The sequence below is a fragment of the Aythya marila genome, assembly GCF_965140915.1.
Source record: "Aythya marila genome assembly, chromosome: 13".
NCBI classification, from domain to species: domain Eukaryota; kingdom Metazoa; phylum Chordata; class Aves; order Anseriformes; family Anatidae; genus Aythya; species Aythya marila.
This window is the reverse complement of record NC_139054.1, coordinates 1,274,235-1,289,592: the sequence shown is the minus strand read 5'-3', so window position 1 is coordinate 1,289,592 and position 15,358 is coordinate 1,274,235. Positions and strand designations below refer to the sequence as shown.

Below are 15,358 nucleotides of genomic sequence, written 5' to 3'. Positions count from 1 at the left end.
GGAAACTCCTCAATTTGGGGGCACCTCCTCAATTTGGGGGCAACTCCTCATTTGGGGGATCAATTCCTCGGTTGGGGGGACAACTCCTCATTTTGGGGACAATTCCTCTTTTTGGGGGGACCTCATCATTTTGGGTGCAATTCCTCCTTTTGGGGCAATTTCTCATTTTGGGGGCAACTCCTCAATTTGGGGGCAACTCCTCATTTGGGGGATCAATTCCTCAGTTGAAGGGGCACCTCTTCATTATGGGGGCAATTCCTCCTTTTGGGGCAATTCAGCATTTTGGGGGCACCTCCTCAATTTGGGGGCACCTCCTCATTTGGGGGATCAACTCCTCACTTGGGTGGGCACCTCCTCATTTTGGGGGCAATTCCTCATTTTGGGGGCAATTCCTCCTTTTGGGGCAATTCAGCATTTTGGGGACGACTCCTCAATTGTGGGGGCACCTCCTCAATTTGGGGGCACCTCCTCATTTGGGGGATCAACTCCTCACTTGGGTGGGCACCTCCTCATTTTGGGGGCAACTCCCCAAAATTCCCGTCCCCCCCCGCCCCCCCCATCCCGGTCCGAGCTGAGCGCTCCCCGCCCGGTGTCGGCTCCGTCCGCAGGGGCGTGGGAAAGGCCGGCAAATCTCGGCGCGCCACTCGGGCCAATCAGCGTGCGGTGCGCGGCCGCCAGGGGGCGCCATTGGACCGCGGCTGAGCCCGGGGGCGGGGCGGGGGGCCGGGGCCGGGGCCGGGCCGTCGGGGCGCCGCCGGGCGGCGGCGCCCCGACGGCCCGGCCCCGTCCCCGTCCCCCCGCCCCGCCCGCTTGGTGGAGGGGCGGGGGGGGAGCCGCGAGGGCCCGATCGCTTTAAGAACCGACGGCGGGGGCGGGGAGGGGCGTGCCGGCGGCTCGAAGGCCCCGTCGGGGCGCTCGGCGATTGGCCGCGCCGCCTCGGGTTGGCCGCGCCGCTGCCTGCCGGGGGGAGTAGAGGGGCGGCGCGGGCGGGCGGCGGCGCTGTGCGAGCCGGGACGCCGGAGGGGACGGCACGGAGAGACGGCGGGGCCGGGCCGGCACGGAGCGCGGAGGAGCGGAGCCGCCGTCGGGGCGCTGCCCGCGGGCGGCGCGGCGCCGATGCGGGGCTGAGGAGCGGAGCCGCCCCCGCGGCATGGGCGCCTGACGCCCGGTGCCGTCCCGCCGCCGAGGGACGATGGCGCGGCCCCGCGGCGGGCGGTGGCTGCTGGGCGTGCTGCTCGCCCTGTGCCGCCTGGCCGCGCCGCTCGCCAAGAGCCTGGAGCCCGTCTCCTGGAGCGCCGGCAACCCCAAGTACGTGCGGCACGGGGGCGCGGGGGGTGCGGGGGGGCGCCCGCCTCGCCCTCCCCCGGTGGCGAAATAAAAAAAAAAAAAAAACAAAAAAAAAAAAAACAAAACGAGGCGAAGCGAGAGGAAAAAAAAAAAAAAAAATTGTATGTGTATTTAGAAAATCTCGCCCCGCGCTCTCTGGCCTCGGAAGCGGAGCGGCCGGGGGAGCCGCGAAGAGCGCCCGCTGCGTGCGGACCTGCCGCCGGCCGCGCCTCGGACGCCGGAGCCGCCCGGGAGCTGGCGGCGGCTTTCTACGGACGGCGAGAAATAGAAAAATCCCCGCTTGGAATACAGAGCCCGCGGAGCGCTGCACCAGCGCAGAGCTCGAGCCGCTGCTGGTTTGCTCGTTCCCAGCCGCGCAGCACGCCTGGCTGCTGCCCCAGCGTCTGGTGGCTTTTTTTTCTTTTTTTTTTTTTCTTTTTTTTCTTCTTTTTTTTTTTTGTCCGGAATCTGGGGAGCGTGTCGCGTCCCGCCTGGAGGCAGCCCGGCGGCCCCGAGAGCGTCCCGCAGCCGCCGCTCCTCGCCTGCAGCCGCCGCGCCCCGCACCCGCTCCGCACCCGCTCGGCGCCGGCAGGGGACCGCCGCCGGCTCCTTCGCCGCCCCCTTCCCAGCCCGGGCTCGGCTCCGCGCTCGCGTTTCGGTGTGCCGAAGGCTGCGGCTATATTCGGCTGCCTGCTATTTCTTTTCTTTTTTTTTTTTTTTTTTTTTCCTCCTCCCTCCCCGTGGCTCCCCTGTTATAAATAGGCAGCTGCGGAATGCCGCCGGCGGGCGGTAGGTGCGGGGCTGGGACCCCCCCCGGCCTGGTGGCCACGGACACCCCCGGAGTTTGGGGGGGGTCCGGGGGGGAGCTCTGCCCGCTGTGGGGGCAGAGCGGCGGGGCTCGGTTTTTGGGGCCCGGCAGGGCGGGGGCGGCGGGGCTCGGTGCCCCGGGGGGGTCCCAGCCAACCCCCCCCGCCCCCCGTCGGGGCGGGCGGCCCTGCAGAGCCTTGGAAAGGGCGCTTTTGGCCCCAAAAGCAGGTGCGTGGGGGCGAGGGGAGAGGCGCTTCTCTCGCCCCCCGGCCGGTGGTGGCTGTGTTTGGGGGGCGGCGGAGCGAGGGGGGGGCGCGGGGGGCTTCCAGCGCTCGCTGCCGCCTCCCCCAGCCCCTGCCCGCTGCGCTCGGGGCTTAAAACCGCGGACAATGAGCGTCGCCTTTCCAGCATGCCTGGAATAAAGAGTAAGGAAAAGCTTTAAAAGACGTTTAAACGCTCGACATGGTTACTAATGACCTATCGATGTTTTGGGACCGATTATATCAGGATGTTTTTGGTAGCCCTCTTGCTGGGCTTTATCTTGTAAATCGCGGACTGTTTGTTTATCTTAGCCCCTTCTCTTCGTAGTTTAAAAAAAAAAAAAATCCAGCTTTTTATCTTGATTTCCCACCCCCACCGTATTTCTCGAGAACAAAAAGAAAAGTTCTTGAGAGTTGGAGAAAACTGACACGGTTTGGGAGCCCTCTCCAGTTGGACACTTAAGCGAAAACCAAACATTTATCTTTTTTTGGGTGTGTGTGTGGGGGGCAACTTCACTGCGCATAAACTCCTGAATTCGGCGTGTTGGAAAAGCTGGGAAGAGATCTCTGGTGGTTTTAAGAACTGCAATAAGTAAATTCTCCTACTTGGATTTTTTTTTTCCTCCCTTTTGAAGATTTCTCTGTTAGCTCGAAGCAAAAAGCAAAGGAACTTTTACCCGTAGGAATTGATCTTTTGTGTTTATAAGTCTGCTATGTCAGCACGAAGGGCCGGGGGGGCGGGGAGCGAGGAAAAAGCAAATTGGTTCCAGAAACCGCCACCTTTTTATTTCAAAAGGGGCAGTGGGAGATAGAAATCTCTTTGAGTTTGTTGTGTTAGCTTGAGGAACGTGCAGGTAGATGCGTGTGAAGCCGGGCAGCGAGGGGCGGCTGTTTCCCCCCGCGCCGTGCACTTGGCGATGGCGTCGCCGGTGCCCAGACCAGGGCGAGGATTCCCGGGGCTCCTTGGCACGGTGGAGCCCAGAGGTTGGGGATCCTGGTGTGCAGCTGGGAAGCTTGCCGCTGCTCGAGTGAACCTGGTTTATTGGCGTTTGCGTTTATTAAATTGTCAAGGCCTGGAAAGTTGGGAGGCGTCCATGGCAGTAACGACCCTGCTGGTGCGCAGCGCGGCTCTGCTCGGGGCTGGGTGCGGGGGGAACTTTTCCAATCCCTCTGCAGGGGCCTGCGAGATGCCCACCGCTGTCCCCGTGCAAAGCCCTGGGCCTGGTGGCCTCGCGGATGTCCCCGTGGCAGGGTGGCAGTTGGTGACCCGTCCATTCCTTGAGTTTTTGCTGGGTTTGGAGCATGGCTGCGCCCAGAGCCCTGGCCGTAAATGTGGGCAGCTGTGGGGCGTCGTGCTTGCTCCAGCGTGGGGCTGCGTGGCTCAGTCTGGGGGCACCTACCCATGGGGACACCGCCTGGTTTGTCACCACGGTGGTGGCAGGAGGAGGTGGAAGTGCCTGAAATGGCAGCGCAGCCGCCCAGAAATGGCTCTCGGGGTGCCGCAGCCTGAGCGGGATGGGTTCTGTGCGGGGTGTCCTAGTGAATGCCGTGCCTGGCGAGGAAGGCGAGGCGGTGGAGGTGAGCGGAGGTGGCGGGGCGGTGGTGCCTGCCGTGGGGCCTTGGTTCCTCACCCGCCCGCTGCGTCTGGAGCTCCGGCTGGGCCGCGGTGCCTCGCGCCCTCCGTCCGCGTTTGTTCGTCTTGGGTTTGCTGGTTCCTGTTCCACGTTACCCACTGCCCCTCAAACTTCCCTCTCCCTCTCTCTTTTTCCTCGCTTCTTAATGCCTTCGTGCTCCTCCTCAGGTTTCCGCAGGGTGTGCGGAATGAGGCAGGACCTCTTCAGAGCCGCTCTCGCCAGCGAACACAATCGAGCGAGCACGTTTCCGAGGAACGGCCTGGAAAGCGTGCGCCGCGAGTAGCCCCGTGCCGGAAACCCACGCTCTTTGTTAGGCTGGGATTACTTTCCCTGGCCCTGCACATTACCAAACCCCTGCGTGTGCTCCGGGGTGCTTTGGGCTCTCCAGAGCCCGTTCGTGGTGCACGGGGAGAGCCCCAGCCTGCCTTTGTCAGCACCGGGGTGCCTGCCTGTTTTCAGAGTAAAGAGCGCTAAAGCCTTTAAAAATAACACCGTTAAGTGGAATTTTCCAGCAGATACAAGGAAAAAGTGTTGCGTGCTGGACCGCTCGGCCTTGATAGTGTCACTGTAAATAATGAAAATATTTTTCTGCCCTTTTCTTCTCTGGGCTGCTGCTCCTGTGAAGCGTGAGTGTGGGACTCCGTCGGTGTGTCACGGGCAGGTTTCTGATCTGATATTTGTTATTAAGGGGCACTGATAACACGTCTGATACCGAGAGCAATTTCCTAACGTTCTTAAACGAGTTAGGAATATCTTAATCTTTAGTCCTGCACTCGGTGCCGGGGAAAATGCTTTCCTTCTGCTCCTGGGTGCTCGCTCAAAAGCCAGAAGTGGATCGTGACTGCGTTTGTGTTGTGAATGGTTCTGCCTCTTTAAAGGGGGGAAAAAAAAGAAAAGAAAAACAGGCCCAGAAATGCTTTCGCAGGATAAAAGGTTACAATTTTCACAAACCTCTGCTTGGGACAAGTTTAGGCTCAATTAGATCCCCTTTGAGTGAGCTTTCCTCGGGATGTGAGCAGAGCCTCTTTAAGGGGTCTCAGTGAACCAATATGGTTTTAATTTTATTCCATCATGTCTGAAGGGGGCTTTTTGAAAACCATTCTCTGCGTTTATGGGAGGGGGGAGCTGAAGTGTGGTTTCAATGATTTAATCGGCCCTTTTGCTACTTAGCAGTTAGCGTTCGGGGTTGTTGGTTGGAGCTCGCTATTGTTAAACAACCTGGAATTGCACAGAAATTCTGACTAAATCTGTGCTGAAATCCCCCGACTGTAATTCTGGAGAAATATTGACCCTGGTGGGCTCCTGTGCCGAACGTTAAAAGGAAGCATTCCTAATAAAATATGGTTTGGAAAATTCATTTCAGGCTGGAATTCGCCTTTCCAGAAAGCATTTTAATAAGGAGGTGGGGGAAATGGGACACATCATCCATGGAGCTTTTAAGAATCGGTCATTGCGGCTCTGCTTTTCTCTCTTTCTCTCAAATAAATTTTACTCAGATCTGCTCACTTGCTAGCTCCGTGGAGCCATCGAGCAACTTTCTAAAAACAAAACAAATGCATTTAAAAAATGAAAAAGTAAGCAGGGTGGGGAGGGGAAAAAAAAATCCAGACGCAGACAAAAGTCTAATCCTTTGTGGTATTTTTATTCTGTCTTTAATGACATTATGGTGTCCTATTGAATTCTGTGAGCATTGAGTTTGAAGCCTGGTGTATCTTTGCTTTTTTTAATGCCTTTTATGAGGGACAAAGTGCTTGCGGGAAAGCTGTTTTCGATGGGAAGAGTTGGCCTGGAGCTTTGCATCAGTGGGCTAACACTTGTCGGAGCAGATGTAATTTAATTACCGTACTAGTGGGCGCATGAGGCGCTCCGCAGTCTAAGGAGTTGGGAAATATTGAAAACACGCTGCTTATTTTTAATTAAAAAACATGTTTGGCTCGTGGGGCCGCTGGGGACGTCGTCCTTGAGGGGAGCACGGGGCCGGGTGCTGTGGCTGCGGCCCCTGGCTCGTGGGGTCTGGGGCATCCAGATGGCCACGTAAGCGATCTTATGGCGTGCGTGCACCTTCGCCTGCTGCATCCGAGGGGCTTTGCCTAATCTCCGAGGACTGGTTTGGATTAAGCAAGCCCGGACAGTCTGAATCCGGGTTCATGTTTCCCTCTGGAAAGAAGGAGCCCCCTTCCGAGCGTGCCAGGAGGTCGCGGTGGGAGCGCAGCCCTGGGTGCTGCTGTCAGGGTCCTCGGGGCGCAGCTCCCCTTCTGCTCCCCCCGGGGGAAAGGGGCACCCGGGGCTGCCTGTGTGTCTCTCGGGAATGGCTTCATTAACTTAAATTAAAAAAAAAAAAAAAAAAAAGTGAATGCCGAGCTGCGGCTATTGCAGTAGCTGGGTAAATACCACTGGATTCTATAAAATGGTTTTAACTGCTTCCTTTAAAAGGCAAAAAAGAGCCGTGATGGGGTGGCTGATTGATTGTAAAAGGAGCTGGAGCTTTCTCCAGAGCAAAACAGCTGCTGCAGTTCCTTGGAGCTGTGTCGGGAGCGGCGACAGAGCTGGGGCTTTTGTATGGCTCCTGCTCGGGGCTCGGGCAGGCTGCTCCTGGGCCTGGCGTCAGTGTCTCCTAGCTGCAAGCTGCCCGTGGGTCCCCTTCCCAAAAAAGCTGTGGGCAGCAGAGGTGTGCCGTGGCCACGTCCTCACCTTGGCACAGGTTTGCTGTGGGGCAGGGTCCCCTCTGAGCCACCCTTGGGGGCGCAGAGGGTGCTGGAGCTGCGCAGGGCACACAATGAGAGGTGTTCCCCGGGAACTGGTGGCTGGCCAGAGGGACTGACCCCGTGTTCTGTGTGGGATCCCTGGCCCCGTGGCCCCGCTGCCTGGCTCTGTCCCGCTGGCGGCACCCCCTCGTCGCAGCGGCAGCGGCATCGCTGCTCGGAAGCCGATCTGCCCGAGGAGCGCCGGAGTCCGGTGGGAAAACATCTTGTAGCGATCAGTAGCACATGCTACTTGGAGTCTGGCAGCCGAAACAGGGTGGGGAGAAACAAAGCTGAAATCCATTCTGTGTCTAATTAATGATTGCTTGTATCAGGAGAGCAGGAGGAGGACTCCGGGCTCGGCGCTATCGCGGCGTCACATCTGGGCAGGAATGTGGCGCTGGTGCGGGGCTTTTGTTGTGCTGGGCTGTGGAGAGCCGGGCTCCTTTTTGCTGCTTTCTGCTGCTTTTTGCATTTCCCTTCCCGTTCCCCGCTTCGGGGTGGTTGCTGTAACAGGGAAGGCGCCTCTTCAGCGTCCCCCGGGGAGCAGGAGGTGTCTCGTTGTGCCGGGCTGGTGCCACCCCTCCTGCTCTTGGAGGCTGTGGGGCTGAGCCTGGGCAGCACACCAAGCATCCTCCGAGGAGGCTTTTCCTGCCCTGTGCTGTCCCAGTTTGGCACCAGTGCTCTGCCAGTAGCTGTACTGGAGCAGCAAGGCCCTGTCCCTGCTTGGAGGGTGCCGATGCTGGGCTCTGGGCTGGGCGGGTGCGTTGTGAGGGGTGCGTGGCGCAGGCAGGTGCCTGGGGGGCACCCCGGGCTCTGCTCACTGCCCACCCCGCAGCGAGGGGCAGTTTTGGGGGGTTTGTCCATGCTGGTGGTGGCGTGGGTTTGGCTGCTGGGGAAGGGGGCAGGTGAGGGGGCCTGGGCTGTGCTCAGGGAGAGGCGGGGAGGCACGGGGTGGCGGCGCAGCAGGTGAGGGGCTGGTGGCACGCCCCCTGGATGCCTTTTTCCCCCAAGTCTAAGTTGTCCTTCCCTGTTTTTCCTGGATCTGAAGTTCAGCCTCTGTGGTTTTGTTAGCATTGTGACGTTCTGGTGTGAGCAAAGGAGAGGCCAGGCCCTGGACGTGTCCATGGGTGAACTTCCCTCGCTGCCCTCCAGACAGCTCGGGGCTGGGTGCCAGGACCGGTGTCCAGCAGGGCACGGTGGTGCTCGGGGACAGCCCCACGCCGGGCATGGTGGCAGGGCTGCGGGAGGGCTTTTCCTGGCTCTGTGCAGAGCAGCAAACGCCTTCCATCCTGCTCGGTGTGCGGCGGTACCTGCTGTAACTGGGGGTGCTGTGCCCCAGGAGGGGCTGGGCAGTGCCCAGAGCCTCGCTGTTAGCCCAGCTCCTGTGGGCAGCTCGCTGGTGCTCGCAGGGTGATGTCCGAGGGGTGCTCCTTGTGTCCCCACCCTGGGCCTGCCCTTAGGCAGATGGTTGGGAAGGCAGGGGGTTAGGAAGCGCCGTCCTGATCCCTGTCTGCACCCGGAGAGGCGTCATCCCTGGGGACAGGGGTCCTGGTGGCTGGGTTGGGGGCTCCCGAGCCCTGTGTCCCTCCCCAGCAGCGAGGGGACAGCAGTGCCCTCCCTTTCCCTGTGCTGTGCAGCAGCCACCCCACTGCTAGCAGGGGCTTGGCTTTTGGTGCGCGACACCGGGTGCGTGCCGCGGGGAAGCACCGCGCGCTCGTGCCGCTTTTGGGCACGAACACACCGCTAACACAGCTCCGAATGCGGGCGCATTTTCCTTCCTGCTGAGGCTTTGGGGCGGCTGCAGCACCGCACACACCGCACGCAGCTCGGTGGCAGAGGCGAGGCGAGGGCTCGGTGCCCCCTTCCCCGTGCCGCCCGCGTTGGCGCCGCGGTGGGCTCCTGCTGCGCGCCGGGGTGCCGAGTGGCCGGCGGGTGCTCCGGGTGCTCCGGGTTCCTTTGTCTGGCCTCGCTGTAGTAACGCGGCCGAACGCGAGGGGGAGGTCTGGGGGCCCCCCCCGGGAATCCAGCCCCTTCCCCACCTGGCTTGGAGGGGACGCGCAGCTCGCGGCCATCCCCCTCGGAAAGGGGCGACGCGTGCGGGTGCCTCCGGTGCGCGGGGTTTGGGCGGGTGGCAGCGGGGCCGGGGCTGCCCCGGTGGTGCCGGGAGGGGGCCGTGGGCAGGCGGGGGGGCTGCCGGCACAGCCTGCTGCAGCAGCCCGGGCGGCATATGGAAAGGATCTGGGTGTAATATCCCGAGCTGCAGAACAGCTTTGCTGAAGAGGCCACTTCAGCAGGGGACGCGGTGCGGTTAGTCCTCCCGGCTGACACATCCCAGGCCTTCCTCAGACTTGAAAGAGCTCGAGCTCGCCTTTGAATCTGAGGATTTATGGCCCTTTTAGGCCTCTCCAATAAAAGCACGGCTCCCTTCTCAGACAGAGCCCACCGTCTCCCTCCTCCGGGCTCATTATCCCGGGGATTTGTGTTGCTTGCTCTCCCCTTCTCTCGCTCTCTTGTTCGCTACCGCTGCTTTCTTCAGATGTGCGGCCGAGGACTTCAGAGCATAAAAGCGGAGCCAGCGTGAGCCGGGGGAGCTGGGGGTCCCGGCCGTGCTGCCAGGGGCTGTGGCGGCCACGGCTCCGTGCCCAGCGTGGCACAGGGACGGTTTCTCCCTGCTGGATGGTTTCTCCCTGCCTGGAGGATGCCGGGGGCTCGGCTCCACGGTGCCCGTGGCCGCAGCGGGTCCGGCGGTCGCAGGATCCCCGTGCGCCCACCGCCCCCCGCGCCGCCTCGACACACGCGGGCACTTCAGCATCCTCAGCCCCACAGATCATGTCTGTTTTATACAGGCCCGTCAAGCCTCTAACTGTTTAAAGAGAGGCTTAGGAAAGAGTCCAGAGAAACGACATAATAATTATTGTATTACAAATTGTTTCCTTTAATGGGCCCTGTCGGATCGCTCAGTCTGCTAAACACATTGTGCCCTCCCCCAGCCCCCCGCCCGGCCGGCCCGCACTTCGGCAGCCTTTTTCCACTCGCGCAGCCTTTGCTTACAAACCCAGCCCCTCTGGAAAATTCCTGCAGCCTCGGAGGGGCAGGCAGGGGCTGGGGGCTGCTCGGGCTGAGGGGGCTCAGGGCTGTGAAGCGAGGAGAGGAGCGGTGCCGCCGTCCTTGGAGCAGGGTCTGCAGGACAGGTCCTATTCCTGTGCGGTTGGGGTGGCTCCTGTCCCTTCCTCTGGTGGCTGCACTTTGTGTCTGAAGGGCTTTGGGGCTGGTGGTACCTCTTTCAGATGCTTTGCTGAGCCCGGGATGCTCCCAGCCTTGTTCTCTCTGCTTGTGTCCCTGGGGCGGGTGCGGTGCCCTCGCCATGAGCCTGCCCGGGTGCCCCTGCGTGTCCCCAAGCAGCGCTCCGGCTCAGCCGCCGCTGCTCCTCGTCCTCCCCCAGGCACAGCAGGCCCAGGGCGATGCCAGCAGCCCCGCTGCCGTGCGCTCAGGTGGTGGCTGCCACCCGTGTCCCCTCCTGTGCCCGGTGCTGCCGGCCCTGCAGAGCCCCCCAGCCCTCCCCCAGGCTGTGGTGTGTAAGGAGAGGGGCCGCGCGCGGCCGCGCGCATTTTTTCGCTGCCCCCAAAGAATCGATGCGCTGGAATTAAGCAGCAGGTTACATTTCTTCGGCGCGGAGCAGCAAATATGTTTTAAATTTGGCAGCCGGCAGCGAAGAGCGGGTGGGAGAAATTTTCCAGGTATTGCGTTACACTTTCCCCTACAAGGGCTCTGCTTTGGCGCTGGGGATTAAAGGGAGGGGGGCAGCCCTCGGCGCGGGGAGGGCGATTTGGCCCGCCGTGGGCAGGGCTGGGGGCAGCAGCGGCGGTGTCCCGGTGTGCCGTGGGGGCCCGCGGCGTGCCGGCCCGGCTGACTCACGGCCCGCCGGGGCTGGGGAGCGCTGCGGGGGCCGGCCGGGATTAATTCTGGGCTTCCTCCCTCTGGGCGCGATGGGAAATTTCCACCTGGCGCTGCCTCCCCGCGCGGGCACCGCCCGGTTCCTCTGGCTTGCCCGGTGTTGTGATTTATCCTAATCTCCCGCTCTGATGTATTTAATAAACACTTCATGCAAGAGCGAGCCTGGAATTCACTCCGAGCGCAGAACTGGGGCTTGGCCAATTAGTCAATTATTTCAGAATAAGGAAATTTTTTAAGAAAACATGAAAAAGAAACCTGTCCTGAGGTGGGAGGGGAAGGCCTGGCTGATGCATCAGCGAGCGGCCCCTCTGCTGGGGGAAGCTTGGGGGCCAGAGCGCGGTGAGCTCGTGCTGCTGACTTGAACCCCGAGCAAGCACGGGTCCAACCCATGCTTCTGCTGCATGGCCCGGGGTCTGTGAAGTGCTGTGGTGGGCAGGGAGCTTCTGGCAGCACGCTCTGGCTGCCAGAGCCCTGCTGCCCCGGTGAGACGGGGCGCTGCATCTTGCTTGTGTGGAGCAGGGGCTGGGGGCTCGGCTCTGGGCTCGGCTCCGCGCTCGCTGTGTTCCCCCCGCAGCTGTCTGCCCCCTGCATTGTCCTGCGGCAGCCGTGCGGCACGGGCTGTCCCCTCCGGGGCTGGCAGCAGCGTGCCACATTGTTCCAGCTTCCCTCGCGGCAGCAGGAGGAGGAGATGCTCTGCTGCGAGGTGGGGCAGGGCCCCCCGGTGCTGTGGGCAGCGGGGGCTCGGAGCTCTGTGCCCCACGTCGCTGCGGTGCCCGAAGCCCCGTCCTGGCCGGGGAGAGCGGGGGCCTGCTTGGCTTAAAGTTTCAGGAAGCGGCTCGGAGGTGCGAAGAGCTGAAGGCGGCTGGAATTTCCCCTTCAGCTGTGTTTGTTTTTGAGCTTGGATTATTCTTGCTCGGTGTAAACTCTGCGGAGACACGTCCTGGGTGCGCGCCCCTGCCTGCGTGTCCGGAGCGGCGTGCGTGCCCGCGCCGTGCCCCCCCCCCCATGCTCCCCACCCCAGCTGTGGCTAATTGCTGGGCTCGGGGACAGCGACAGCGTGGCCAGGTGGCAAGGTCAGGGCTGGCAGAGGCAAGGACAGGAGCAGGCATCGTGCACCAAGCCGTCTCCCGCCCCTCTGGAGCATGGGTGCTCGCTCCTGCACCAGCATGGGGGTGTGCCCGAAGCTCCTGCGAGGGCACTGCTGTTGCTGCAGTTGGGTAACTGGTTTTATTTGTTCTTTTTGCTCTCCCAGTTTTAAACAAAAGCTCATCGGTAAGGATAGGGGACGGAGGAAAGCTGTGGCATGCTGGAGCCACCCCTGTGGCGGTGGTGAAGGCAAGGAGAGGGGCACAACCCCGGCAGCGTCGGTGGCTGCGGGTGCTTGGGGTGGCACCCAGCACCCCGGTGCACGAGGCAGCCTGCCCACCTGGGCTCTGGGGTTTTTTCCTCCCCGGATCAACCAAGGAAACAGCTCCAGGGCCGCTCCTTTGTGTGCGCCCTTGTGAAATTAGACTTTGGTCCCAAAGGGATGGGTAGGGAACGGCACCGGGGGCAGCGGTGGGGGCAGCCGGTGCCCTGAGCCCTGCCAGGGACCAGCCCTGGTGCCAGTCCCATGTGGCAGGGATGGGCCCTGCACTGCTCCCCGGGGTCGGGGGGCTTGGTGGCATGCGGGGGGACAGCAAGAGAGGGGGGGGGCCCGTGTGAGTCCCTTCCGGAGGAGAGGTTCCAGGTGGCAGGGAGGTTTAACGCTTGGTTACGCTTTTGATCTTTGCCCTGACTTGGTTAGTGATGGGAGCTGCTTCCCTAATTACCCCCTGCGTGTAGGGCTGGTGGGGTTGTTTATGCTTATCCCATCTCTCTCAGGAAAAAATAATAAAAAACCTCCTGCCAGGGTGTGTGTAGGGTGGGGGAGAGCAGCGTGCTTTCCCATACAGCGCAGGAATCCTGGAGCACTGTTCATATAGCCCAGGGTGTTCCCACCCACGGCAGGCAGTTTCATGCTCCTTCACCGGTTTCATAACATCCAGGAGAGGCACGAAAGTTTTCCAAAACCGCCTCCCTTTGTTGTGCTCCGAACACAGACGGGTGCTGGGTGCCCCCTGTCCGGCAGCGGGGCTGTGCCCACCTTGGTTTGGGGGGGGACGTCCCCGCACCGCAGCGCTCCTCGCTCCGTTCCTCCTCGTTTCGGAGCGGGGCACCCATCGGTGCTGGGGGTGCCGGTGTGAGCAGCAGGGAAATGGGGCGTTTGGTGGTGGGTGAGGGCTGGCTGTCCCAGGAGCAGCCCTTTGTCCCTGCCGTGTTTCTCCTTTCTGAGCGTGGAGGTGCCGGGGTTGGGGGTGGAGGTGCGCCGGCCCTGCTGCGGAGCTGCCGGAGTTAATCCATGCTCACAAAGCAGTTCGACTTTGTAGGACGTGGGGCTTGCAAGCAGGGCATGGGCGTGCTGTGGCTTCATAACATAGCACAGGCAGAGCTGAGGAGCTCCCATTTCCCCGTGGCAGGAGCTGTTCTCCTGCTGGGGTCACCCCCGCGTCCTGCACCCTGCGGGAGGGGTCCCCCCTGCACCCCCCTTTGGGAAGCCAACATCTCGCAGGGGCGCAGGGGAATCGCGCTCCCCGTTTATGGAAGATAAAGAGATCTGTTGATAGCACGAATGGTTTCCTTACACAAGTCTTGAGAGAGGGTGACAGATAGTGAAGTGGTGGGCTAATTGCTTCCAGATGCTCCCTCCCCTGGCCGGGACACCGGTGCCGTGTGTGTTCCTCCCTGCCAGCCTCGCCGAGCGCAGCCGAGGACTCAGCCAAAAGCCGGGGCCGGCCCGAGAGATCTCAAATGAGCCGAAATGAATCACGTCGGGGTGGCTCCGGGTCCCCCCACGGCGCTGGCGGCCGGGGCATCGCCGCGCTTTGGTGGGAGCGGGGCGGCTGGCGGGCTGCAGCTGAGCCCCTGCCGGTTACATGAGCCCCCGAGCTGGGGCTTTCTGAAAAATGTCGAGCGCGGTGGGACTCGTGATGAAATGCAGAATTGGCAGCGCTCGCTCCATTGTGCTCCGCGGGCCGAGCTCCGAAGCAGCCTGCCCTCCTCTCCTCTCCTCTCCTCTCCTCTCCTCTCCTCTCCTCTCCTCTCCTTTCCTCCCGTGGCCCTGTGGCTCCCGCTGCCTCGGGCTGTTTGTGCCGCAGAGGCTGTGCTTTTTGGCATCCGGGCTTTCGTGCGCGGAGCATCGGCGCTAGCAGCAGTATTAATGATTATTTATTGGTTCTTAATGCCGAGTAACGTAAACAGCTGGCTAATGCAGTGCAAAGGTGCTGCTGCGGCGGGACGCGGGCTTATCTCCCAGCGCCGGGCTCGAAGCACTTCATGAATTACTCAAAGGAGGTGGCGTCGCCTCACGGATGGAGCCTTGTTTTGATAAACTTTCCTCAAGGTAGAGGTTCCGAAACTGCTTGGCTGCTGACCTCCCCGTTAATTACTGCCGTGCAGCACCGGGGCTGTCGGGTGAAAGGGAGGAGCGGGGCGCTGCTCGCAGCCTTCCCCCTCGCACGCCGGTCCCCGCGCATCCATCGGGCTCCGCTGCGCTCCTTCCCCTGCCTGGCAAAGAGCCTCCGTTCCTACGACCTGTTCTGAGGCTGTGGCTCTGACCTTGATTTACACCGACAATTTGGTATCGATGTGGGTTGTTTTTTTTTTTTTCAGGCTAACTGGAATGAGGGTAAATGCAGCCTGATGATAAAGGTGCCGGGAAGAAGAGGGAGCAAAGTGGCTCGCCTGGCGGTGCCGGCTGATGGGCGCAGGTTCTGCGGCTCCGCAATTTCCCCTGCTTTTAGCCCCTTGACAAAGCTTGGTGGGAAAGAGAAAGGAAAATGTGAACGGAGAGAAATTTATGACTCCCGTGCTTTCTCTAGTGCTTCTGAAGGTGAGAGTCGAGTCACTTTGCCATGTACAAGCTCAGCAAGTCCAGACCGTCCCCAGAGAGTTTCTGAAGCCGTGCGGGGAGAAATAATGCTTGGGGTTAAAAATAGACACTTGACAATAGGAAGGAAGGACTGAAAAAGCTCCGCGCTAAGGGAAGTGGACAGGAGCTGGGTGAAAGGCATCTGGATTACGCTGAGCTGCTAGGGCTTGGCTTTAATGATTTCAGACTGGAATTAAAGCTCGTTTGCACTTGTCCTAACCAGAAGCAGGTTTTGCTCTTGGGTTTGGACGTCAATCAACCCGGGGGAGCTGCCCCTTTTTCTGAGGGTGTCCCAGAAGTTCCCTTTCCCTGCTGCTCCCCTGTCTCTGGTGGATGCTGCGCCCATCTCGCTGGGATGCGGAGCCTGGGGGGGCCTGGCCTGGGAGAAGAAATAAGTTAATTAAACCCTAACGAAGGAGGGCAGGTGGGAAACAGCTTCCACTGCCAAACAGCCGAGAAAAATCCAGCACTGGAGGAAAACGCTCCAGCTCCTCTGCGTTTTTAACCCCTGATCTGGAGGTGGGGGGACCTGAATCCTGCGCTGCCCACCCTGGGCACTTCATTGCGGGCTGGGAGCGTGCGGCCGCGCCGAGGGGAGGCAGAACGAGCGGCTCTGTGCAAGGTGCAGGGCTGCTGATTCCAACCCCGTTGCCCGGGGCTTTTGTTAAAGCTCATTAAAACCAT

At 61.1% G+C, this 15,358-nt stretch overlaps 1 protein-coding gene across 1 annotated transcript in view; it reads left to right on the top strand.

Annotated features, from left to right (window-relative positions):
* The first annotated feature begins 984 nt into the window (after positions 1–984).
* Positions 985–15,358, top strand: part of EFNB1 (ephrin B1) — a 53,042-nt gene continuing 38,668 nt past the window's right edge. Inside the window, exon 1 of the mRNA XM_082770668.1 lies at positions 985–1,308. Within this exon, the coding sequence (XP_082626794.1) occupies positions 1,193–1,308 (116 nt within the window). The 5' untranslated portion in view covers positions 985–1,192. The remainder of the gene's footprint in view (positions 1,309–15,358) is intronic.